Here is a 26,664-nt window from a genome sequence, read left to right on the forward strand (position 1 = left end):
TATATATATATATATATATATATATATATATATATGTATATATATTATAATTAGTGATATATACACATATATACATAATCTTATCATCATACAAAAATCATGAAACAAAATATAAAGAATACTTATAATAACATGTTTTCATCACTAATCTATTTCTTTCTATGTATTTCAAATAAATAGTATGAGCATGTTCCTTTAAAAAAATTAAAATTTTGTTAAAGGTTTATGAATTATGAAGACTACCAATAAAATATTAAAAGGCTTGAATTAGGACACTTGAACACCCAAAACCAAGCCTCAAATTTTTTTTTCTCTTTTTCTCTCTTTTTCTCTCTTTATTTGAATGGACCGGAGGAAATGGAGCAAAAATTTCTTATTTTGATTCTATACTAGGCATCTATATGAAATGGTTATGGCACGAATAAGAAAGGGATTAATTCATAAGCTTAAATGTCCCCATGAATGGCATTAAGGGGATGAGTTACATCAACCTTCTAGAAACCAACCACCCCTTCCCTTTCCCCTTAGTATTTTTTTTATTTAATTATAATAATTTGGTTAAATTGTTCAATTAATTTGTAACACGATAAAAACCGTTAAACGATAATCTTTTTACGCGACGAAACACGCGCACCACGAAAACTTATATGATGACAAATTAAAATATATGTGTTTATATATTTTAATCGACTAAAATGTATTAAATAATTATTTATTTGTATTCTATATTAACGGGGTGTTACACTATCCAGCTTGATGAAGAAGGTGTTAATTATAACACATGGTCTACTCTTTGCCAACTCTATTGCCGTGCCTATCTTGTGGTTGATCATATTATTCCCAATCATTCTTACAAAGCATCGGAACCATGGGATTCTGAATGGCAACGTCTAGATGATATTGTTCGTACATAGATTTATGGCACTATTTGTCCTGGTCTTCTTACATCGATTGTTCAACCTAAAGATCGTGTTCTTGATGCTTGGAATCGCATCGAAAATAACTTTCACAACAATAAAACTTCTCGTATTCTTCACCTTGATTCTCAATTTAATGAGCTTTCTCTTGCTCAATTCTCTAATGTGAAAAGTTATTGCAATGAACTCAAAAATATTGCGACCACTCCTAATAATCTTGGTACCTCCATTTGCGTTAATCATTTGGCTCATCAAGTCCTTCATGGTTTAACCTTCAACTTTCGCACCTTCCGTTTTTTGATGCAACATATGGATCCGATTCCATCTTTTGATTCTCTTCGATTTATGCTCGAGTTGGAAGAGCATTCAAATAAGAAAGATGATTCTATTCCCCAAGACTCGACCCTCGTCACTACTTCAAGGACTCCACATTTAGAACCTACTGAAAATTTTGAGTCCCGTGGTGCCCCTCACCGTGATGGTCACCGGAATACTTGTCTTGGTGCCCGGAATAGTCGCGACAACCACCATAGGTCCAGCCAATCTACGATTTCTAGAAAATTCAGGCACCACAATCTTCAACCCATGTCACCAGGCCCAACCCTCAACACGACACTGCTGGCCCATGTTCTTTCTTTCCTTGGAATGCTTCACCATGGCAATATTGGGCTCTTCCTCCTTGGCCCCAATCTCCTTGTCCTTATCCTACAAAAAAATTGGGCTCCTCCCAAGCAAGGTCACTATAATTTAGAAGCTGAGCTTCTTGATCCTCGTCCCGCTCAAAATTTTTTCACCCGGTCAACTTCATCTCCGAGTTACTTTCCTACGGATATTGATCAAGCCATGCATACTCTTTCTTTGACATCTTCGAACGAGCAATATTACATGGACACCGATGCTACTTCTCATATGACTCGATCTCAAGGTAACTTAATTAATTATTTTCCTTTAAAGCATCGTTTGAACAATGCAATAATTGTTAGTAATGGCCATATGATTCTGGTTCACGGTAACGAACAAATTTCTTTTCCTTCCTCTACCAAATCTCTTACCCTCACCAATGTGTTACATGCTCCTAAACTTATTAAAATTCTCATCTCTATTAGAAAAATTACTCATGATAATATTGTTTCTGTTGAATTTGATCTTTTTGGCTTTTCTGTGAAGGACCTCGCCATGGGGAACGTCATTCTGAGGTCTAATAGCACTAGGGATCTTTATCCGTTCCAATCGACACATGGAGCTACCTTCTCTTCGTCCATATCCTCGGGCTTTTCTGCTTTATCATTTAGTATTTGGCATTCTCGTTTAGGTCATCTGGGAAATGCCGTTTTAAATTCATTGTATTCCTCTAGTTCCATTTAGTGTAACAAAAGTCCTTCTTTTGTTTGTCATTCTTGTCCTTTAGGGAAACATATTAGACTTCTGTTTGTTAATTATATGAATGTTAGTACTCGACCATTTGAGATTATTCATAGTGATTTATGGACATCTCCTGTTTCTAGTCCTTCTGGGTATAAATATTACTCCCTCCGATTCTTCTTAGGTGTCCCATTTAGTATTGGAACACTATTCATTTATCACTCTTAAATTGTATTTTAATATTAATCTATAGGATAAAATATAGTCATACGGGATCTCATTTGATTCGTTTTAATGTGAAATATCAACTTTTCATAATTTTTAATTATACATAATTAGATATATTAAGAATTGAATAAGTGCATTGGATAGAGTGCATAAAGTAAATAAGACACTTAAGATGAATAAAAGGGAGTATGTTCTTTTTCTTGATCATTTTACTAATTTCTTGTGGACATTTCCTTTGTATCGTAAATCTCAAGTATATGATATTTTTGTGAAATTTCATAATTTTGTCAACACTCAATTTGGTCTTCATATCAAATCTTTTCAATGTGATCATGAGGTGAATTCGACAATAAAGTTTTTCATCAATTTTTTCTAATCGGGGTATAACTTTTCGCTTTTCTTGTCCACAAACTTCTTCTCAAAATGGCAAGTCCAAAAGGAAAATATGCTTCATTAATAATATTGTACGGACTTTATTATGCCATGCTTCTCTTCTTCCCCATTTTTGACCTCACGCCTTAAATACCGCTACTTATCACCATAATATTCTCCCTTCTAAATTACTTAATAATCTTACTCTCCCACTCATCTTCTCTATCATCAATCTCCTTCATATAACCATCATCGGGTTTTTGGGTGCTTATGTTTTCTTTAATTCCTTCTACTAAAATCCACAAATCGGAACCTCGTTCCTTCCCATGTGTCTTCTTGGGCTATCCCTCTTCGCATCGCGGTTACAAGTGCTATGACCTCTCATCTCACCAAATTATTATTTCTCGTCATGTCCTTTTTGATGAAAATGACTTTCCATAGTCTCGAACTCCAAAATCTACTCCTCGCGAGTACGACTTTCTTGATGATCCTCTTCCCTCAATTTTATTTACCACTCCGAAAAGTAGCCCTTTATCCTATGGACCTGGCACATCCAGCCTAGCGCCAAACCCCCCTCCTACCTCTCCATCTGGGCCTACTGCGAACAGCCCATATACATCCTCCCCCTTTTCTGCTGGGCTCTCTTCTGGCAGCTCAAAACCGATTGCTCCCATTTCCCCCCTCTATCCACCTACTAATGGGCCTCTTTCTAGCAGCCCACTTATTTCCCCCAACTCAACTTCTACTACGTCATCTTCTTTTCACCCTTCATCACTACCCAATCCCCTTCATACTGGTATGACTACGCATAGTCATCATTGTATATTTAAAGCCAATCCCAAATACACTTCTCAAGCATTATCCGTTTCTTTTTCTCCCATTCCCAAAAATTCCATCCATGCTCTCCGTTACCCGAATCGGAAACAGGCTATGCAAGGGAATTTTATGCTTTAAATGAAAATCACACTTGGATCTTGTACCTCGACCCATCCAATGCTAATATTATTTGTTCCTTGTGAATTTTTCGGTTGAAAACTAAATCTGAAGGTTCTTTTGAGCGCTATAAGACGTACCTTGTTGGTGATGGCAAATCTCAAAGAGAAGGCATTGACTGTGATGAGACTTTTAGCCATGTAGTTAAGCCTGCGACTATTCATATTGTCTTGAGTGTTGCTCTTTCTATGTCTTGGCCCATCCATCAGCTTGAGGTTAAGAACGTGTTTCTTCTTGGTCACTTAAATGAAACTGTCTACATGCATCAGCCTCTTGGTTTTTATGATCCTGCTCACCTTGATTATGTTTGTCTCCTTTGTAAATCTCTATATGGTCTTAAACAGGCTCCTTGGGCATGGTATCAACGATTTGCAGATTTTGTGACCACCATTGGTTTCTGTAATAGTGTTTTCGATAATTTTCTATTTGTTTATTATCAAGGGTCCGATATTGCTTAACTTCTCTTGTATGTGGATGATATTGTTTTTACTGCTTCTTCTGATCCCCTTCGCCAATCTATTATGACTAAGTTGAGCTCTGAATTTGCTAAGAAGGACTTGGGTCCTCTAAGTTATTTTTTGGGTATTGTTGTTTCACGTAATTCTGCAGGTCTCTTTCTGTCGGAACAAAAGTATGCTGCTGAAATTCTTAACAAAGCCGGCATGTCCCAATGCAAACCTGCTCCTACTCCAGTCATTACATCCGGTAAACTCTGTGCTGATGCTAGCTCCCTCTATCATGATCCCACTTTATAACGTTGCTTGGCTGGAGCATTGCAGTATCTTACCTTCACTCGTCCAGATATTTCCTATGGTGTTTAGCAAGTCTGTCTTTTTATGCATGATCCTCGGGTCGCTCATATGGCTACTCGTCATCACATTCTTGGGTTAGTGATGTGTATTGTGACAACGTTAGTGATGTGTATCAATCTGGCAACCCTGTTCATCATCAGCGGACTAAGCATATAGAAATGGACATTCACTTTGTTCGTGAAAAGGTCAAATGTGGTGACGTTCGTGTTCTTAATATTCCCTCTCGATTTCAGATTGATGATATCTTTACCAAGGGTCTTCTGCATATTCTCTTTAACGAGTTTCGATCCAGTCTCAGCATCCGCAAACCTTCCCATTCAACGTGGGAGTATGATAGAACAATATATGCTAGAATAATATATTGTGAAGATTTCGTAAATATTTATATTTTGATAAATATTTTGTAATCATATTGTATCCTAAAACTATAGGATTCATCTTGCATATATTAATATTTCATCTAATGAGAATGGCAAGGGAATTAATTCCAACAGTTAACACAGTTCAATTTGGTCAAATTTGACACAAAAATCAGACCAAACCAAAATTTTCATTCAAGTCTAGTCTAATATATAGTTTTTTTTTTTCCAAATTAATGTGTTTATGCAACTATTTTGCACCAAAAATCACCAAATATAATTAATTTGTAAGTAGTTGATTGTATCAACGTTATTCAAGTATATATAACTAAATAAAAAGAATTACATCTCGAAATATCTAGGTAGCTACCAATTTTCTTAAATAAACTATGGTTTTCGATCATTGTACGGTTTGCGATCTAGTTTGATCTGAAAAATAAAAAGTCGAGACTAGACCAAAAACTTTTTTGAAAAAAACCCAGACATACTGTTTAGACCGTAGATCACACCAAATGCTAAAATTGTGTTTTGGTCCAATTTAGTTTGCAATTTAGACCAAACGTTTTTCAGCCATAAACATGAATACTCAATATGATTACTTAATAAATCAACAAAGAGATTGAGAATCTAGTCTTGTCTCATTTGGAGCAAGAACCAATTTTCTCAAATACTGTTAGGCTAACATTATCCTCGTCCATTGGTATTTAGTATTTGGGAAGAATGGAAAGAATTTTTGCAGGTAACATTAGGCCAACATTATTGTCGTCCGTGAACAGTGGTACAAATAATCAACTGATTACTGATAAGTTGAAGAACTGTCAGGCACCGGTTTCTCATCACTATGTTTTACAATATCATTATGCAAAACTTCAGGAACAAAACCCTAGCTCAAGCCTAAATGTCTATGGTATACATGACTATCACACTCAACTCGACCATTATGTTGCCCAAAGGAGCAAAATTATGCTGCCAAAACTTTCCTGTATTGAATGGTCAATTTCTTCACCTATCTATGCAGATAAGCCTGTGGCGTCGCTAGGTATTAGAAAGAGAAACACCAACGGAATGAAAGAACAAAAGAACTGAAAAACGATGCCAATAAGAAGGTTGTCAAAAGAGCCTGAAGAAATGCTCAAAATTGAGGCCAATCCAGCACCCACAAATGATCCCACAGTCGTTCCAAGATTGTTTATCGACATGAACAGAGCAAATAGTGTCCCTTCAATTCCTGGAGGACATAACTGTCCAGATAATATCAAAAATGGCATGAACCTGTTTTCACATCAGGAACCAACAACACCAAATCAATACAGTCCAATCCCATACTATGGGGCAGAAAACATTAGAATTTCTAGTGCAATCATTAGTTCAATCTCAATTGAAATGTTTTGCTGAGAATTGGTACCAGAGAAGAACTATTACCCAATTTCAATCAAAAACTAGTTTTTTAACCAATGGGATTGTTTCAGAAAAGGGAAAAACATTCCTTTTTTTCTTTTTACCAAAAAACTAAAACTTTATTCACTATTATTGTCTCATTTGATTTTTTTTGATACTATTCATTAATAACTCTTATTTTGTATTTGATTTTTAATCTATAAATTAAAACATAGTCAAGTGGGATCTTATTTGATTCGTCTCGATGTAAATTTTATTAAAATCAAGATTTTATAATTTTTAATCAAACACAATTTGAAATATTTATGATTGAATATGTGCATTGATAACCATGCAAAAACCAAATGGGAAAATAATACTGAATAGGAGGGAATATTAATATTTTGCATCAAATGGATAACTACAAGTACTGTGTAGGAGGTTCAAATTTAAGACACAATGTTGGCTGAAGATAGGCCAAAGGTATTAGTAAGAGATGCTTGTCATTGTATTCCCCCATCCGATAGGGAAAGACGGGATCATGCATCAGAGGATCTTTAAAAGATCGTTACCATCCAAAACTGGATGAATTTACATTTTAGGTAAATAAGGAAACAATTAGCACTTAAATGATCTCCCACAATGCAATTAATGCAAAAAAAAAATAATAATAAATAAAAAATTCCACGTGGTAACCCTGGGGTTTTGGGTTTTTCATGTGGTAACCAAAACTTTTAAAAATTCCATGTGGTAACCAAAACTTTTAAAAAATCCATGTGGTAACCCTGAGGTTTACCAAATTGTTCCATCGTGACCTTTTTGCACTTAAAACATTAGGAAACATTAATTACGAAACTTTAAGGCTGTTGTACGCCTATTTATGCAACTCACCGTTTCAAATGCGATCAGTTTCAACCTTTTCCCCCAAAATATAAATCCTAACTCTAACATTTTTGGATTTGGGGGAAAAAATGATTTGAATGAAAGATGTTAGAGTTTGGATTTATTTTTTGGGAGAAAAGGTTAAAATTAATGGCATTTGAAATGGTAAGTCGCATAAATAGGCATATAGAAGCATTAAAGCTTCAAAACTAACGTTTGCTAACGTTTTATGTGAAAAAGGTCACGGTAAAACAATATTTGGTAAACCTTAGGGTTACTGCGTGGATTTTTTAAAAGTTTTGGTAACCACGTGGAAAACCCAACGTGGAAAACCCAAAACCTCAAGGTTATCACGTGGAATTTCCAAAAAAAAATAAAATAAAAAGAAATTATGTAACTATAACATGAACTTACTTGAACTGATTAATTGCATCTGTAAGAGCAGTTCCACCCAAGACCAGCATTTTATCTGAAATTCCATACGCAATATTTGATCGAGAAACTAAAACCATGTCTATGAGGCTTAGCATAGACAAGCCAATTTGGGCCCATCTGAATTATGTGGTTCATAACAAAATATTAGACACTTGATTTGAGTTCTATATATCAATAGAAAAGGTTAGGACAGTTTAATGACAAATAAGTACAGTATATCTTATACAAAAATTACTTACATTAAAGTTTTTTTTAACTTCTGTCTCTTCAAGTACTTATTATAAATAGAAGTTCCAAGCATGAGGCCTAACCAGCCTACGACCCGTACGTTTCCCAGGAAGGAGGCATCCAAGTTCAAGAATTCTGTCTGGTAATAGAACATCACAGTTGAGATGTTGGGGAAGGTAATGTGCGTCAAGAAAAACCAAGCCATAGGTCTAGCCTTCCAAATGAAAAATAATGATTAGAGCTTTAAACAGATTCAAGCTATATGATAAAAAAGGTAAATGGACAGTATTCACGATACACGAGTATTCAAAGATCAATACTCTTGACAAAATCAGATGCTTGTTTTCATGGTGAAAAAGATTTGAACTGATAAAAAATGAAATGTAGATGTAAAATAAAGGAAGAATGATAAAACTAATCCAATCAATTTCCAAACCAAACCAAACATACATCAATAATTGACGTTTTAAAAACTATGGAAGCCAAACCAAACCATGAATATTTAGTTAGAACTCCACACTGATATATAATTTTTTTTTAAACCCCAAGTAGTTACCTGAAAATGATTGGTTGCTTAAAAGCATTGAATAAACTGTAACTGGCTTTCTTCAATGAAGAAAACCATTGCAATGCTAATGATTTACTCTTGGCCTGCATCTGAGATTTCTTGGGAGCAATTGCTTTCTTGCTATTCTTTTGGCCCTTTTTTCTCCGTGAAGTGGTAATCTTTGATAAACCATTTGTCAAATGGTATGTATCTTCCTCATTTTCATCACCATTCTTTTGCAAGCTTGTCAAACTCAAATCTTCACTTATACCATTAGTATTTGTAGGATTTTCCTCAACAAAAATACATGACACAAGCTGTAAAGTTGGAAGAATAGCAAAAAGCAAAAATATTGCATCAATATGCAAGTCATTCAGTGCATATCCTCCCAATAAACTCCCAAAGATTCCTCCCAAAGCCATGGAAATCCAAGAGATTGATTGAAGATCTCCAGCAAATGCAGCCCTGTCATGGGAGGATTCAAGTTAGGCATTGTAATAAGAAAAGATGGTATTCCTATTTGCAGCCATGCAGGTGGTCAAGAAAAGAAAGGTAATTTTTCTAAAACAAGGCTCAAACATATACTAGGTTCTGAAAATGACAAAGCTCTAGATATTATTTGATATAGATTACATGAAACTGAATGACATTTACGCAGTCTAAGCAGCCAATGCCAAGCAAGCTGGTACCGGCAACACTAATCTATAGAGAAAAACCCAAGTTGCTTGCAAGAAGTCTTCCTAACGTACTCAATTTGGGATCAATGCATGCAACAAAATATCACGAATGAATATGCATACCGTTCGAGCCTAACAGTTTCTGCTATCATTGCATCAGCAACAACATCAGCCATAGCAGAGCCAATATTCTGTACTGTCAAGAATATCATAAGTGGCACTTTGAATGTTCTCAGTGATGCGTTTAGGCCTAGAATAATCCATGGCAGCAGGGAAAGCACTGTTGAAATGACCAAATAAGGAATTCTTCTCCTCCCTCTTATGGGTATACAATCTGATATAATGCTGTAGATAAGAGAAAATTAAAAGTGTCAGCGGCTGTATACGATTCTTTTTTAGTGCTCTTCCCAACACACTATTATTTAAGACATATCAATACACCTAAATAGAACCCTTGGATTTTCTTAGAAATCAAGATTCTCATATGCATCAAAGTACATACCATCACAAGAAATATGAGACGCCTTTCGAAAATAACTATTTACAAAAGGTCATCTAATCTGTACATTCGAATCATGAAAATTTTATAATGAAATTAGAAAATCCTTAGGATTAAATTGTAAAATGAAGACACTATACAGTATACAGACATACATGTATAAATTGACGAAGTTTGCACATGAACACTAATATACTTGTGTTTGTCTATATTAACTTAAAGTGGTATTACGTTGAAACTATAAGGGGAGATAAGTTTCCATTTGGTAAAATTATTGTTGAAAAGGCATGCTAAACTCATAACTCATACCCATATAACGGCTTTATGCTCCAAGGGAAAAATGCGACTGAAGACACAAACTGGGATGCTGATGGGGACAACTGTAGCTCATCCTTTAGATGATAAGAAATTGCTGTCCACACAAAGGATCTAAAACCCTGCATTGATAATTTTAAGGAGGAAAATTTAAACACAGAAACTGGTTAATAAGAGGATCAAGAAACACAGCAGAAAGTCAAATAATAATTAAAATGACAAAAAAGACAACTTGAATGCACCTACACTGAATCACTAATACTTCAAGCAAATTGAAAATTACAGAAACCTGGATTCCCCTCAAGACGACAAGATGAACCCCCATCTTACCATTAAGAAGAAACTTCAATATTGTAAACGGTCCTTCTATATAAAACATTTTAATTGTTTTAGATTGAATTTAATTTTTTTTAAAAGAACATTAATGTGGAGTTTGGGGGAATATGTTTCCAAAATTTTAACCGAGAGTTTCGAAGACAAACTTACCGAAATGGGATTTAGCGGAAATTTCCGTTTTCCAGAATACGGAATGAACATATCAAAATTCCATAGACTAAGTACATTTAAGCCTAAATTCACAACAGAATAATCAAATTTTTAATACAACAGCAACAATAGATAGTAGGAAGCTAAAATTTTGCTATTCATAAATGTGTAAGCAATCTCAACCACAGATGATGAAATCAAACCCAGAAAATCAAAAATTAACAAAAATAATCAAGCCTTATAACACATAATAATAAAAGATGCAATCATACCCAAAACATCAAATTTTACTAATAATCATAAACCTAGAGATCAACAACTAAAAAAGGGGAATGGGCAAAGAATTAATGAACCTGAGTGAAGTAGATCAAACAAATCAGCCATAGAAAAGAAGCCCCAAAAGCGGATTTGAGCTGCTTCGACCATTCTATCATCCTGAATTACCCCCCCCCCCCCAATTTATACAGCTGATAGAAAAAATTAATTCCGAAATCTATGATTAAATGCTACATAAACCAAACAATTTCCCAAATTTTCGTCCTTCTAAACACAATCAACGTTTACAATGAGTCGTTTCCTGTGAGTCCTGAATTTTTTTTCCTTCAACCTCCGTTCTCGTTACTATAAACGTGCGGGGGGAGCGATTGAATTTTAAATTAAAATACCGTGAAACACGTATACATAAAATTCTACAAAGTCTTTAATTTCTACGTGGCCGAGTATTATTGGACTTATTAGTTGGTTTTCTCCTATTGGTTAGTCATGGTTAGGGATGGCAATGGGTCGGATCTGGACCGGGTCCAAGTGGATCCGGATCCGGATCCGTTTTTAATAACAGGATCCAGATTCGGATCCGGATCCGCGGGTCCAGTTTTGAAGGACCCAAATCAGGATCCGCGGATATTGCGGATCCAGTACCAGATCCGAGTCCAAAACGGGTTTAGTTTTATTTTTTTTTTTTAAATATGTTTAGATTGCAATAAAGCGATATTTATAAGCTAATGTTAATAATATATATAATTTCACAATGAATCACCATAAAAAACATTATACAACTTAAAATTGTCTTCAACACATTCAAAATAACTTCGTCAATCATTCATGTTCTTAAATCTTAATCATCCAATGTTCCCAATTTGTCAAAATTCTTCAACACTAACATCGTCAATATCCTACAAACCAAAAAAATTAATTAATAGATGCAATTTATAAAAATTTAAAAATTACAATATAAGATTATTTCCACATCCTCACCATCTTCGTTGATAGTTGAACAAGCATAAGTTCCTTCAAAATTAACTTCAATAACGAAAAATGTAATTACATTAGTTAGTAAAATATAGACTTAATGTGCAAAGTAGTATAAAATTACCTTTGACATCATCGACCATCCAATTTTGCAAGCACATCAAAGCCTCCACTGTTTGAGAATGAAGCCTAGACCGGTGAGCGCTAACTACCCTTCCACCCGTGCTAAATGCACTTTCCGAAGCAACCGATGAAACAGGAATTGCAAGAATGTCTTTGGCAATTTTTCTTAAAGTTGGGTACCTTTGGTCTATCTTCCACCATGCAAGTATATTAAATTCATTATTCTCTGGCAAAGTACAACTCTCTAAGTATTGATCAATTTCACTTTTAATGGGCACATAATCAATTTTTTGTCTCTTAGTCCTAGAGAAATCATCCTCATCACCAAGATCCTCAAGTTGTGTCTCCACTGGAGAACTTTCATTCACATTACATTGACTTTTATACTCATCGAAAAGATTATAAAGAGTATTTCTTACTCTTTCCACTTTAGCATTGGCATCATCTCCATAGAGTTTCTTAAAATAATGCACCACACAATTCATCTTATTTCTCGGATCTAAAATGCCCGCAATGGCCAAAAGCTCATTAGTATGATCCCAATATTTGTCAAACTTTTCTACCATTTTCTCAGGCATTTTTTTAATAATCTCAATATTGTCATTTTGCCTCCACTTAGTTAATGCAAGTTTAATCTCACAAACATTACGAAAATACAAATTTGAAGTTGGATAATTTCTACTAGAAAAAACCTTAGTTGCCTTGTAGAATATTTCCAACTTTTGACAAACAAGAGTAGCCATTTGCCAATCATGATCACTAGGCACATCAAAATTCAACCTTCTATGTAGACGTTTCAACTTATTAAAAACTTCTTTAAAAGGCAAACAAGTGTTAAGCAAATCATATGTGGAGTTCCACCTAATTTTACAATCAAGACTCACCCTTTTAGGTTTAGTCACATTCAAAAGGCGACAAGCTTCCTCAAACTTTTCAATTCTTTTAGGAGTAGACATCCAAAATGCAACACAATCTCGAACTTTGCAAATAGCAGAATCAATGACATCTAAACCATCTCTCACAATCAAGTTAAGAATGTGAGCACTACACCTCATATGCAAAAAATCTCCTCTCAACATTAAAGAACTACTTTCTAATTTATCCATCAAGACATTCATCATTGCATCATTTGTGGTAGCATTATCAACAACAATAGAAGAGATTTTATTTTTCAAGGTGAATTGAGAAAAACATTCCAATAATATCTTGGCAAGAACCCCTTTGTTATGTGGGTATGGAACATAAAAAAACCTAAACAAAATTCACACACCAACATGGATTCAAAATTAAATAAAATTCACATAACTTGGCAATGAAATTTAAATGAAAGGAAAATAAATTACCTTAGGGTTCTATTATGTAAAACCCATTCTTCATCAATGAAATGTGACGTCACAGCCATATAACCTTTTCTTTGAGTAGAGGCGGTCCACATGTCAGTTGTTATTGCAATTCTACCCTCATTACGCTCAAGCAAGACTTTAAGAGAGCTCCTCTCGATGTTGTACATTTTTATCACATCATTTTTCAATGTGTTTCTCGAAATCATCTTAAAGTTGTCATTTAAACTCCTCACAAAGTTTCTAAAACCTATGTGGTCAACCATTGATAAAGGATACTCTTGCATTACCACCATTTTCATCAATTCTTTCCTTGATACTTCTTGATCAAAAACCACTTTCTTTTGCTTTTCATTAACTGCTAAGTAAGTAGATCCATCGATTTCTCTTTTCACTTTTAATTGTGATTGATTAGATGCAAGGTTTAAATGTCTACTTGAACATGTTTTTTTAGCATGTTTAAGAAGATGTGAAGTTCCACTACTCCCTTTGTAGGAAAGTGTTTTCTTACAAGTCTTACATTTTGCCATTTGTACACCATTCACATGTACAAGGTCAAATAAATCAACATAAATCAACCCTTAAACTCAAATAAATCAACATAAATCAACCACTAAACTCAAATAAATCAACATAAATCAACCACTAAACTCAAATAAATAAATACTACTCAACATAAATCAAAATTAGTGTAGGAAAAAAAAAATTAGGGTTCATAAGTTCATTACCTCCTGTGATGGTGCCGGTGCGAGACTGGGAGAGTGGGAGGAGTACTCGAGGCAGAGGGACTGAGGGAGGGAGTCTGGGAGCGAGGGAATGCCGTGCTGCGAGCCTGCGACTGTGAGTATGAGAGACAAAGAGAGCGAGACTGCGAGAGTGGGAGCCTGGGAGGGAGATGGGAGTTTGGGAATTGGGAGGGAGACGGGCTATTGGGAGTGGGGAGGTGGGTATTCAAATTCAAAAGTCAAAACAGGGCTAGGGTTAGGCAGTTAGGATGCTGATATAAAAAAAATTAAAAAAAAAAGGCTCCTCTAGATCTGCGGGTCCGGGTCTGGGTATTTTTCTCAGATCCGGATCCGGACCCGTGAAATTTAACAGGATCCGGATCCGACCCGGACCCGACGGGTCTATATTTTTAGGACCTAGATCCGTGAAAACGGATACGGATCCACGGATCCGGGTCGGGTCCAGTACCCATTGCCATCCCTAGTCATGGTTGTTACTCGTGTGGAAAATTTGAAACAAATAAGTACTTTAACAAAAGAAATAAAAAAAATAAATTTGGATAAACTTAATTCTAAAATTAAACATTTTTATGTGCGAGCTTAAGGTCAGCTATATTCATAGTTACTAACAGCGAACCAAAAAATTGATCAAAAAACGTCAAAATTGTTTGTTTGTAGTTATTAACTTCGAACAAAGTAGAGAAAATGTCATAAAATTTGATGAGACAAAAAAAATAAATGCGAACACATGAATTCTATTTTTTTGTTCTATCTAATGTTATGACATTGTTTCTCTTTTGTTTGCAGTTAATAACTACGAACAAATAATTTTGACCAATTTTTTTTTCGCTGTTGATAACTGTGAACATACATGACTTTAGGCTCGGACATGGAGACGCTTATTTTTGGAATGAAGTTTAACCAAAAGCTTTTTTAAAAAAAATTTTTTTTGTTAAATTTACTTATTCGTTTCAAATTTTCGATGTAGTGGATAGATCCACATATAAGGCTTTCTTTAGCAGAACATTAAAGTTGAACAAAGTTTAGTCTAAATTGTAAACTAAACTGTAATTATTAGTATTTGATTTAGTCTACGGTCTAAACGCTCTAGTTTGATTTTTTAATCAAAAATTACGGTTTATGGGCTGGTCTTGGTTTTATCATTCAAACCTTACAAGACCTCATACCATAGTATGACCAAAAATCATAATTTTTTGAAAAAATATGTTATTACCTAAATATTTTGAGATATAATTTTTTTATATAGTAAGTAATATATACTTGAATGATATTGATGCCATCAACTAATCACTTATTATTATATTTGATGTTTGTAGGTGCGTAATATTTTCATAAAACATAAATTAATTTGGAAAAAAATTATAAAAATAAAAAATGATAGACAATACTAGACCAGACCGTTGTAAAACTGTTTTGTCTGATCCTGTCCGATCTGGAAATTGGCCTGACTGAACTTTTTATTATGGTCTAATTTTAATGCCAGACCACGCCAAGCAAGAGAACGCTAAAAAACAAACTTTTTAATAAGAAAAATAAAAAAGTGTTTAAATAAAATAATTTTAAAAATAGGCATGTGTTACTCAAGCTTGACAAAATGAATAGTCCATTGTTAGTAACAGCTGGCGATTATAAAGCTAAGTTTTGACTCTAGTTTATCATTATTCTCTGTAAGTAACATCAAGTCATATACAAACAAAATGCCCAATCTCTTCTTCCCTAGGTCGTTACCCTATTTCTCTGCGTAAATTGAATCGTGATTTCCTCCATTAAAAAACCTTATAGCTCTTAAATACTTTCTTTTAATTTGAAAATTGTAAATTCATCTGGACAAACTTAAATTGTTTAAATGTATAATTTTATTTTTATTTTATTTTCGGAATTGATTAAACACCTGCAATTGAAAGCCAATAGAAATCGCCATTTTAGTGTTAGGTCGTCTGCTTTTAATTTTTTAGTTATGAGATATAAATTTGTTGATTTCTACTTTGTATTGTGCTAATTCTTCATTAATAAAACAAATGCTTAAGAATCACCTTCAATTTTTCAAATGTTGCTTGGTGTGTTGCTTAGTTATTGAATTATTGTTATTAAATTATTGAATTATTTAATTGAACAAATGCTAATTCCACATTAATAGAACTTATTGAATTATTGTCAATTTCTTATTGAATTTATTCAATTTACCAGTGAGTTTCTTCGTTGTTAAAAAAATTCAGTTATCGAAAGAACTTATTGATTTATTGTCATTATTTAGTTATTTATAGAACTTATGAAACTTTTAGAGCTTATAAAACTTATAGAAAAATATTCAATTTACCAAAGTTGCTAGAACTTATATAACTAATTGAACTATTGTCAATATTTAGTTATGATTTATCCTTTGTATTGTGCTTTTTGATATTCAATTTACTAGTGTGTTGCTTGGTTGCTGAAAATTAAAATTCAAAAACTTGTAAATCGAGATGAATTCAACAGCTCTAAGGTCTAGCATCCTCACATTGCAGGCATATCACAGAAGCACATTGTTATGCGATGCCCATTTATATATTTCTATATTTCATATACTATAGTATTACATAAAATCACAATACTAACATCTGTATTATTTGCTGGATCTTGACACCGATATACTTTACTGTAAGCATCCTGACTCAGATCTATGTGCGATTGATCATCGTATCATCCCATATCTGCATAGAAGGTTGATTGGTGCCTCCTAGGAGGCTTCTGCTGGTACGAAAAAGGTGAATATTAAGTACGCTAAGGCGTACCTATTCAACATGATCAATGTCGTTTTATTCACTAACAAGAGCAATGACGAGATTCAAATGCTTTATATTACCTTACTAGATCAGCCCCGAATGTGCATCAGAGAATATAGTTGGGAATTTGGGGCACTGGGTTACATATACAAAAGGGTATGTCTTGTATCAAAAAAGAATGTGAAGGAGATTTCTGTATCGCTATTTCTCCTTTAAGTAAGCACATTAAACTACTCCAAATCAAGTAATTAATTACTATTCTAACTTTTTCATTTATGTAAGAACAAATATGTGCTTGGTCGTGATGATGCCGCTTCTTCCCCAGTGCTAGCTAAAAATGCTACATCGGGAATAAGATGATTGTTTGCAAAGCGTACACGTACACACATGTACGGAGGTGTATGCGGATTTCTACCGCGATTAGTTAGATATACTTAGAGCTGATCAGGTATCTAATTCCTTCCTTACACTTTATATAGTCTTTACTTCTTTAAAGGACTTGATGAATGTTATTTATAACGTTTGCTTAGGATGCATACCCTACTCCGGCATATGTTGCATTGCTAAAGCACTCTTGTATGTTGATAGGCAAGCGTTATACCACTTATATGCTTCGACATTCTTGAGCTTCACCTGCCAGAGTGTATAGGGCATCCCTCTTGCGAGCTACATGGATGCATAGTCTCATTGATCTAACAGAATAGGTATGACGTCGAAGTATTTGTGACATAAATGCGCGACACATCATGTTGTGGGACCATAGGCTGGAATACTTACGATAGAGTATACCGATTGACTAGGCAGATGATATCCCTACGATAGTTGATTACTTACCCTGGTTCTTATCAATCACTCGTCATTGGATGACTCCACGAGATGTTGTTGATGCAGCCTAGTACGCACATGTTACTTTTGTGATAACTGCATAATCTATTAGTGGTTTTAAAGAGGTTATTGAACATTAGTGTAAAATAATCCTAATTAATATAATCATCAAGTACTACAAATAGTAGTAGGATAATATATATTAAAAATACAAGGTCCAAAAGAGGTTTAAAGGATAGAACAAAAGAAAATGGGAAAATCGAGTCAGCAAGAAAAGCCGACTCGACTTTCCTTAAAATAGGCCTAAAGCCAACTCGGCTTTAGGTTTTGGAAAAATCATTTTGTCCAGAAGGAAAAGCCAAGTAGGCTTTCCTGGGGTTGGAGCAAAAGCCGACTTGACTTTTTCCTCTGACATGACCGTTGAGTCTTTACGTTTCCTTTGAGTTAACTGTGTTGGATTCCTTCACTTATTCCATATTATTTCTGATGTTACAAAGGAGTAATTGGGAGGCATAATGCTAATGAATACCTTGGTTAATGGTATTTATTGGAGGTCATTAAAGTTGATCATCAATGGGTGATTTATTGTGCCATGACCCTTCGCTATACTTGGAGTAGTATAAATAGGAGCTCAGGGAAGGATGGAAACTACACCAATTCTCTGAATTCTCATTCGTGCTTTTTCTCTTTCACTTGTGTTCTTTCAAGAGAGTAATAAACTTTTGTTAGAACTTCCAAAGCTTATACTTCATCAAACACTTGTTGTTAAGAGACATACCTTAAGTACTAAGGGTGTGTTGTGTTGTTTGTATCTCGTTGTGAATTTCTAAGTCAAAACCTAAGTACCTTTGTGAGGAAATATCACAAAAAGAAAGTGATTACACGCCTACAACAAGTATCAAGTGTTCGGGTAACAGTTATCGTTACAAAGATAATCTTCAAGTTTATTCATAGTGTATTTTGTAAGTTTTAATTTAGCCATCAACAAAGGAAAAATACAAAAATTCCCAATTGTAATTTTTATTTTGGATTATTAGTTTATAATAATCTTTTGTGATAGTCTTCTACGGGATGGTATGTATCAAAGAACTTGCTTCTAATTTCACTAAGTTGGATAAGTCTGTAGGTGTCGATTTTCGACGTTGGCAAAAGAAGATGATGATCCTCCTAACTACTTTGAACGTGGCATACGTGATAAGTACCCCCAAACCGGAGGAGATGGAAAATGAAACTCTTGAGCAATCAAGGAAAAGAGGTAGATGGGAAAATAATGATTTCATTTTCCGGGGTCACATTCTCAATGGGATGCGAGATTCACTTTTTCACATCTACCAATACCATGTGTCCGCTAAGGAATTATGGGAGACCTTAGAGAACAAATACATGGCAGACGATGCTAGCTCCAAGAAATTTCTTGTAAGTACTTTTAATTCTTATAAGATGGTTGAAAATCGCCTCGTAATTGATCAATTTTACGAATTACAAAAAATGTATGCTGATATGAAACTTCATAAAATTGAAATGAATGAAGTATTTATTGTTTCAAGCATTATAAACAAGTTGTCTCCTTCTTGGAGGGATGTTAGACATGTTTTAAAGCATAAAAGAGGAGATTACACTCTCCAATCTTGGACAACACATAGTTGTTGAGTCTAGCGTAAGGATTCAAGAGAATCGAAAGGATGAAAATCCTAATTTCAGTATCATCAACATGGTTGCGGAGGGGAAACCATTCCATTCTGGCGAGAAAAGAAAGAAAACTGAATGCTTCAAGGGGAAGGCCACTAGTTCTAACTGGTGAAAAGACATGTTGGGAATGTGGCAAGCCCGGACAGCAAAAGAAAAATTGTTTTGTTTTCAAGAATAAGCAAAAGAAGGCAAATGGTGGTCAATCTTCTACAAGCAAAGACCCTTCCAGTCAAGGTAATCATGCAATTTTAATTAAAACAATTGTGATCTTTTAAGTAATTAAAACAAATTAATTTATAATATCAATATATAATTTTAGGAGTCATATAATAACTTAATTACATACATAAGATTAGTTTTTTTTTATTTGAATAACGCATAAACCGTGCATTTCACGAAAATCTATCTACTTTTTAAATCATCATTCTACATTATACTAAAAGAATTGAATTTTTAGCCAAATATCACTGCCAAATTCCATGTATTTTCTCTAAAAGCTATGAAAATAACTATAAAATTTTTATATTTTTTTATTATGCGTTAAGTTTAGAATAATAAAATAAATAGACTTTAATTTTCAATAATCCTAATTTAAATCAATTAAAAAATAAGGCTAAATATATACTTTACTGATAACAAAAGACAAAAATAGGTTAAAGGGAAAGAACTAGTAAAGTCATGGGAATTATCTGTTATCTTAACATTTCTACTTGAACTAGAAAGTAGAAATCCAAAATCCAAACTACCATAAAAATTGTCATAATATAACTTAAAAATAAAGGAAGTATAATAAATTTTCTAAGAAAGTCTAATTTAAAATTTATGTTTTTCTTGGTGACATCTTTATTTTCAAACATAAGTTTTATATTCGTGCTCAGATTTCATATGAAATCTATTATTCTCCAACGTAACTAGCTTACACCATCTCAAGTATATAAATAATACAACACTAGTGTAGAAACCCGTGCAATGCATGTTTTTTAGCATTGATATATATAAACATATAATATTAAAAAAATAGAGATATTATATATGTAGTAGAGACATTCAATGTTGATAGTTATGTATAAAGTAACTCTGTAATTTTGAAAATTGTCAACCATATCCAGTAATTATATATTCTCAAACTTACTCAATTTAAATATAAATAAATGCTAGTTAATGACACTTTAATGATGAAGATATTGATCAAGATTAAATATCATGTTATTTATCTTTAGGCAATAAATAACTTCCATGTGACAAATTCTCTTTAGTTGTGATATTTGGAATTTTTCAAGCTTTTTAGTATAATGTATGATTTTCAGTCAATTATCACCGTCAAATTCCATGTATTTTCTCCAAAAACTACGAAAATAGCTATGAAAATGTTTATATTTTCTATTGTCTAAAATAATATAAGAATATAGACTAAATTTTTATAATAATTCTTATTTAAATCAATAAAATTATTACTCAATATCTACTTTATTAATAACAAAAAACATATATATTTTAAAGGGAAAAAACTAGTTAAGTCATTGGAATTATCTATTGTCTTGACATTAATCTATTTAAACTAGAAAGTGGAAATCCAAAATGAAAACTACGATAAAATTTGTTGTAATTTAACTTAAACATAAAGAAAAGATAATTTATATTTCTAATAAAAGTATAATTTAAAATTTATGTTTTTTAGTGACATCTTTATTTTCAGACATAAGTTTTAAATATGTGCTTAGATTTTGATATAAAACTATTATTCTCAAACATCACTAGCTTATACCTGTTGAACATTTAGAGTATATAGACCAAGATTTGTATATACTACATACCTAGTATAGTAGTGGGACTAAATAAATATATTATAAGTCCAAATTAAATGCCTCAAAGAATTTGATGAAACATTACTTTGTTTCATAAGCTTTGCTTAGTGAAACATTACATTGTTTCATAAGCTTTGCTTGGTGAAAAAGCTTTGTTTGGTGAAACACTTCTGTTTCAAAAGGAGGTATTGTTTGATGCATAGCTCTATAAATAGAGGTTGCATGACAAGGGACATTCCATCCCAATTTCATATGATTTATGATTTCTCTCTTAAGAATACTCTTATTCTTGTTCTTCCTTTCATGAGATAATATTGAGAGAGTAATTAACTCTTAATATCATCAAAGTTCATAATTCACTACAACACTTGTATTTACTATTGCAATTTCCTTGTGCTAGGATTTTGTTGTGTAGATTGTATCTCATTGTGAATTTCATTTATCATCCCAAGCACCTTTGTGGGAGAAATATCACAATAGGAAAGTGCATGAACGCCTTCTACTGATATCAAGTTTCCGAGCGACTTCTTTGATTGTCGCAACCTTATCTTCATGGTGTCCATTTGGTGATTTACAAAGCAAGGAGTTCCATTGCCATCCACACAAGGAAAATACAAATCGGTTTGTTTTATTTGTATTTGCATTATATTTCCAATAATCTATTGTGACAATTTTTCAAAGATGGCAAGCCTTAAGGATCTCGTTAAAATTTTTCATCAAGTTGGACAATTATTTCGACATGAAGTTCTGATGATGGCAACTGAAATATTTATTTTTATGGGTATCTTTAGTAAGAAGAAGTATCATGGAAAACAAGTAAGTTTTTCTTGAGATTTAATAATCATAAATTATATTTGATATTTTGTGTTTAAAATTGTGAAAAAGTTTTTACATACATTTAAATCTTCTTTTGGATGATCATATACATGTGTTCAAATTTTAATTTGAAGTAAAACATGTGGGTAATAGTATTTTACAAAGATATGATCTAGAGAAGTGGGTATGTGTTATTTTGATGATAAAAATTTATGATGAAAATCATAAAGTGTTATTTTTCTTAATAATTAATTAAGAAAAGAGAATAGAAATTTATTCATGTGATCATCATGGTTAATAAGGCAATGAAATTTTGTAGTATGGAATAAAAGTACTACAATGTTAGGATTTATATATTATATATAAATTAAAATTGCCAAGTATACATTAAGTATGTGTTTTATCGGATGTTAATTGATTAAAGTATTATTATGTTCTATACTTGATGGAATTAATTCTTCATGAGGCATGTTTAAAGAAAGTGATTGATTTTGTTTTATCATGTTGATAATTGATGTATGTCGTGTAGCATCAAAACCAAAGGTATGATAATTTTGTTTAGCATACTTTCGATTAATCTTTGTTTGTTGATTTGTAATTATTTTATTTATTGTGATAATTATGAAATAAAGTATCAATTTTATTGATGTAACCACTTTTGTGGTTAGTTATGGTAGTTATTTGTAAATAACTACTTATAAGTAAATGATGAATTTATTGACTTTTGTCAAGTACCTCATGATAAGACAAAATTAAAGTGACATATATTTTATATACCCAAATTTTTTCAATAATAATAAAAAAAAAAGGGGTGATGATTTACATTGAAATACTCAAATGAGTTATGTAATTACCCAAGTCAATCTAGTTATATCATAACTAAGATTAAGGGGTAGAATTTATATGTCATGTAGATATACATGTTTATGTATATGGAGCATTTTAAATTTAAATTTAATATGGTCGGACCATTATTTATAATTATTAAGATTAAATTATTATGTATAATTCAACAATGTTGAAATTATAAGTAAGTGGTTGTTTCATCATTACTTATGAAAATAGTTATGAAATAAATGTTATTCTATTTAAGAGAATAAATTAATTTGCATAGATTTTGCAAATTATGTTTTATGGTGATTAAAATTCCATAATGTTTATAAATCAAATTATTATTACTAGTTTGTAATAATATTTTTGGTATGTTTATTTGATCCATATAAGTAAATGGATTGTATATAATTTATTCATAAATTATATGTGACAAGTTGATTTATTTTAAAAAACTATAAAGTGATTACTATTTATAAGTATTTACTTATAAAATTGTGTCCTTTAAGACATGTGAATTATCAAGGGGTATGATAATGTATTTTATGCCTTAAGCATAAAATATATATTATGGCAAATAAATTCCATAATGTTTAATAATTTATTTATTATTACTAGTTTGTAATAATGTAAGAAATTTTCTCAAATTATACATAATTATATGTATGAAATTCAATTTTGAATTGGATCACAAAGATTTGTCATTTCTATTTGTGATTGAATGTTTACAAATAGGGGAAGTAATTTTAAACTTCCCAGTGAAAACTAATAAAGATAATATTTTATCCATAAACATTTGTCTTAGTTTTAGACAAAAGAGATTAAATTAATCTCTTGTTCGAGATGTTTGATAAAAAGTCAATTTTAAGAAAAAATGCGCACTAAGAAATTTGATGATTGGTCAAAGGTACTAGAATAATGATTACTTCTAGTGTTCCATATTTATTTAATGTGGAAGGAGATCCATTTGACTTTTAGTGATGCTATGGCATCACAAGATAGTGCCTTTTTGAAAGAGGCAATAGATGATGAGATGCAATCCATCATGGGGAATAATACTTGGGTATTAGTAGATCTCCCACCGACTTGTAAACCAATTGGTTGCAAGTGGATCTTTCGCAAGAAGATGAAAATTGATGGATTCATTGATAAGTTCAAGGCCCGTTTAGTGGCACAGGGCTTTAGACAAAAGCTTGGTATTGATCATTTTGATACATATGCACCAGTTGCAAGAATAACCACCATTAGGTTGTTGGTAGCGTTGGCTACAATTTATCATCTAGAGGTCCATCAAATGGATGTGAAAACCGCATTCTTATACGGTGAGGTAGATGAGGAAGTTTACATGAAACAACCCGAAGGGTTTGTTTTGAAAGGACAAGAAAATAAGGTGTGTAAACTTGTTAAGTCACTATATGGACTTAAACAAGCACCAAAACAATGGCATCAAAAGTTCGATGAAACTATATTGTCCTTTGGATTCAAGTTGAATCAAGCGGATAAATGCGTTTATAGCAAATTTGATAACCATGGCAATGGAGTTATCATTTGTTTATACGTGGATGACATGCTCATCTTTGGTACTAGTTTAGTACATATCCAAGAGACAAAGGATTTTTTGTCTAAATCCTTCCAAATGAAGGATATGGGGGAGGCCGATGTGATCTTAGGCATAAAGATCAAAAGAGATGGTGGTCGTATTAAGCTTGGTCAATCTCATTATATTGATAAAGTGCTTAATAGGTTTAAATTGCAAGATTTGACACCAATCTCAAGTCCCATGGAGCAAGGTATGAAATTTACCAAGCATACCGGGAAACCAATTTCTCAATTAGAGTATGCAAAGATTATTGGATCATTGATGTATGCTATGACTTGTACAAGGCCGGACATAGCATTTGCGGTTGGTAAATTGAGTAGATTTACTAGTAACCCGGGTCCTCAACATTGGTTGGCGATAAGAAGAGTATTACGATACTTGAAAGGAACCATAAATTATGGTATAACTTATAGCGGTGAACCTCCTATTTTGGAAGGTTATTCCGATGCTAGTTGGATCACTAATGAAGAGGATAATTCTTCAACTAGTGGTTGGGTATTTGTTTATGGGGGAGGTGCCATTTCATGGGCTTCCAAGAAACAAATGGTAATAGCAGATTCCACTATGTCTGCGGAATTCATTGCACTCGCCTCGGCGGCAAATGAAGCGGAGTGGTTAAGGAATCTCATGTTTGAGATACCTTTGTTGCCAAAGCCAATTTCACCGGTGGCAATTTATTCGGATTGCACAACGGCTTTGGGAAGAGCTTATAGTCAAGTGTATAATGGTAAGTCGAGTCACATTGCTCTAAGACACAGTCTAGTGCAAGATCTTATCATTCATGGGGTCATAACTCTTGACTATGTGAACACCAAGTTCAATTTGGCGGATTTTTTCACTAAAGCCATGAGTAAGGTTTCAATTGAACAAGCGTCAATTGAGATCGGTTTATGTCAATAAAGTTTAAAGGAAAGTCCCAATTCACACACAAGTAGCATTGTGTCTTGAATTCAATGTGGTAAAGTCCTTTAAAGTCTTTGAAAGCAACAAGGATGAATGACCCATAGTTGCTTTAGATCGTGATGACAAGGTAGTCGCTCAAGTTCTCAAGGTCAAGGGTTGAAGAGCTCTTGGTGGTATCCTATCACGGGGATATGTTTTACGTAGTGAGAACCTACCTATATAAGTTTGAAGTTTTGGCCGCTTCAAGTAGTCAAGATTGGCATATCCGACTATGATAAACTTATGAATAGATATGGACACGGCCCTATATAATGTGTCAAGGTAAATGACAATGTGTTATTGGTTTTGTGCGTATTTAACCTTCAAGTGGTTCGATGGGCTAGTTGATTCAATCCGTAGGGACATCATTCTAGTTCGATCGCTTGTGAAGTGTTTTATACTAGGCGTTAATTCAATCCGTAGGGACATTAGCGTTGATGCATGAAACGAAATTATATACTTAATGTGTAAAGGAAGAAGGAGGTTTCTTATACTCTAAATGGGGGAGGATTGTTGAACATTTAGAGTATATAGACCAAGATTTGTATATACTACATACCTAGTATAGTAGTGGGACTAAATAAATATATTATAAGTCCAAATTAAATGCCTCAAAGAATTTGATGAAACATTACTTTGTTTCATAAGCTTTGCTTAGTGAAACATTACATTGTTTCATAAGCTTTGCTTGGTGAAACATTACATTGTTTCATAAGCTTTGCTTGGTGAAAAAGCTTTGTTTGGTGAAACACTTCTGTTTCAAAAGGAGGTATTGTTTGATGCATAGCTCTATAAATAGAGGTTGCATGACAAGGGACATTCCATCCCAATTTCATATGATTTATGATTTCTCTCTTAAGAATACTCTTATTCTTGTTCTTCCTTTCATGAGATAATATTGAGAGAGTAATTAACTCTTAATATCATCAAAGTTCATAATTCACTACAACACTTGTATTTACTATTGCAATTTCCTTGTGCTAGGATTTTGTTGTGTAGATTGTATCTCATTGTGAATTTCATTTATCATCCCAAGCACCTTTGTGGGAGAAATATCACAATAGGAAAGTGCATGAACGCCTTCTACTGATATCAAGTTTCCGAGCGACTTCTTTGATTGTCGCAACCTTATCTTCATGGTGTCCATTTGGTGATTTACAAAGCAAGGAGTTCCATTGCCATCCACACAAGGGAAATACAAATCGGTTTGTTTTATTTGTATTTGCATTATATTTCCAATAATACCATCTAAAGTATATAGATATTACAACACAAACCCATGCAATTCACAATTTTTTTTTAGAATCAACACATATAAGGATATGGTATTTAAAAAAAAGTCAGAGATATTATACATTAGAAACACTCAAGGTTGACAGTTGTGTATATATTAAGTCCGTAATTTTGGAAATTGTCAAAGAAAAATTGATAGGAGATTGATTACTCTC

At 33.0% G+C, this 26,664-nt stretch overlaps 1 protein-coding gene across 1 annotated transcript; it reads right to left on the reverse strand.

Moving 5' to 3' along the window:
- Positions 1 to 5,504: 5,504 nt before the first annotated feature.
- LOC130820554 (probable folate-biopterin transporter 4) lies at positions 5,505 to 11,126 on the reverse strand. The gene is made up of 7 exons (XM_057685968.1): positions 10,843 to 11,126; positions 9,998 to 10,125; positions 9,313 to 9,534; positions 8,522 to 8,977; positions 7,977 to 8,174; positions 7,717 to 7,854; positions 5,505 to 6,315 (listed from the first exon to the last, which is right to left on the reverse strand). Exons 1-7 carry the CDS (start codon positions 10,921 to 10,923, stop codon positions 6,054 to 6,056), a joined length of 1,485 nt encoding a protein of 494 aa, XP_057541951.1. The 5' UTR covers positions 10,924 to 11,126; the 3' UTR covers positions 5,505 to 6,053.
- Between the last annotated feature and the right edge of the window lie 15,538 nt (positions 11,127 to 26,664).

Source organism: Amaranthus tricolor, chromosome 8, assembly GCF_026212465.1.
Source record: "Amaranthus tricolor cultivar Red isolate AtriRed21 chromosome 8, ASM2621246v1, whole genome shotgun sequence".
NCBI lineage: Eukaryota > Viridiplantae > Streptophyta > Magnoliopsida > Caryophyllales > Amaranthaceae > Amaranthus > Amaranthus tricolor.

Coding starts and splice junctions, on each gene's coding strand:
- LOC130820554 (XM_057685968.1), bottom strand. CDS start 10,923: ATGATAGAATGGTCGAAGCAGCTCAAATCCGCTTTTGGGGCTTCTTTT. Junction 9,535..9,997: donor AGCATAAAGCCGTTATATGG/GTATGAGTTATG, acceptor TCTTATCTACAG/CATTATATCAGATTGTATAC. Junction 8,175..8,521: donor AAGCAACCAATCATTTTCAG/GTAACTACTTGG, acceptor TTGGAAGGCTAG/ACCTATGGCTTGGTTTTTCT.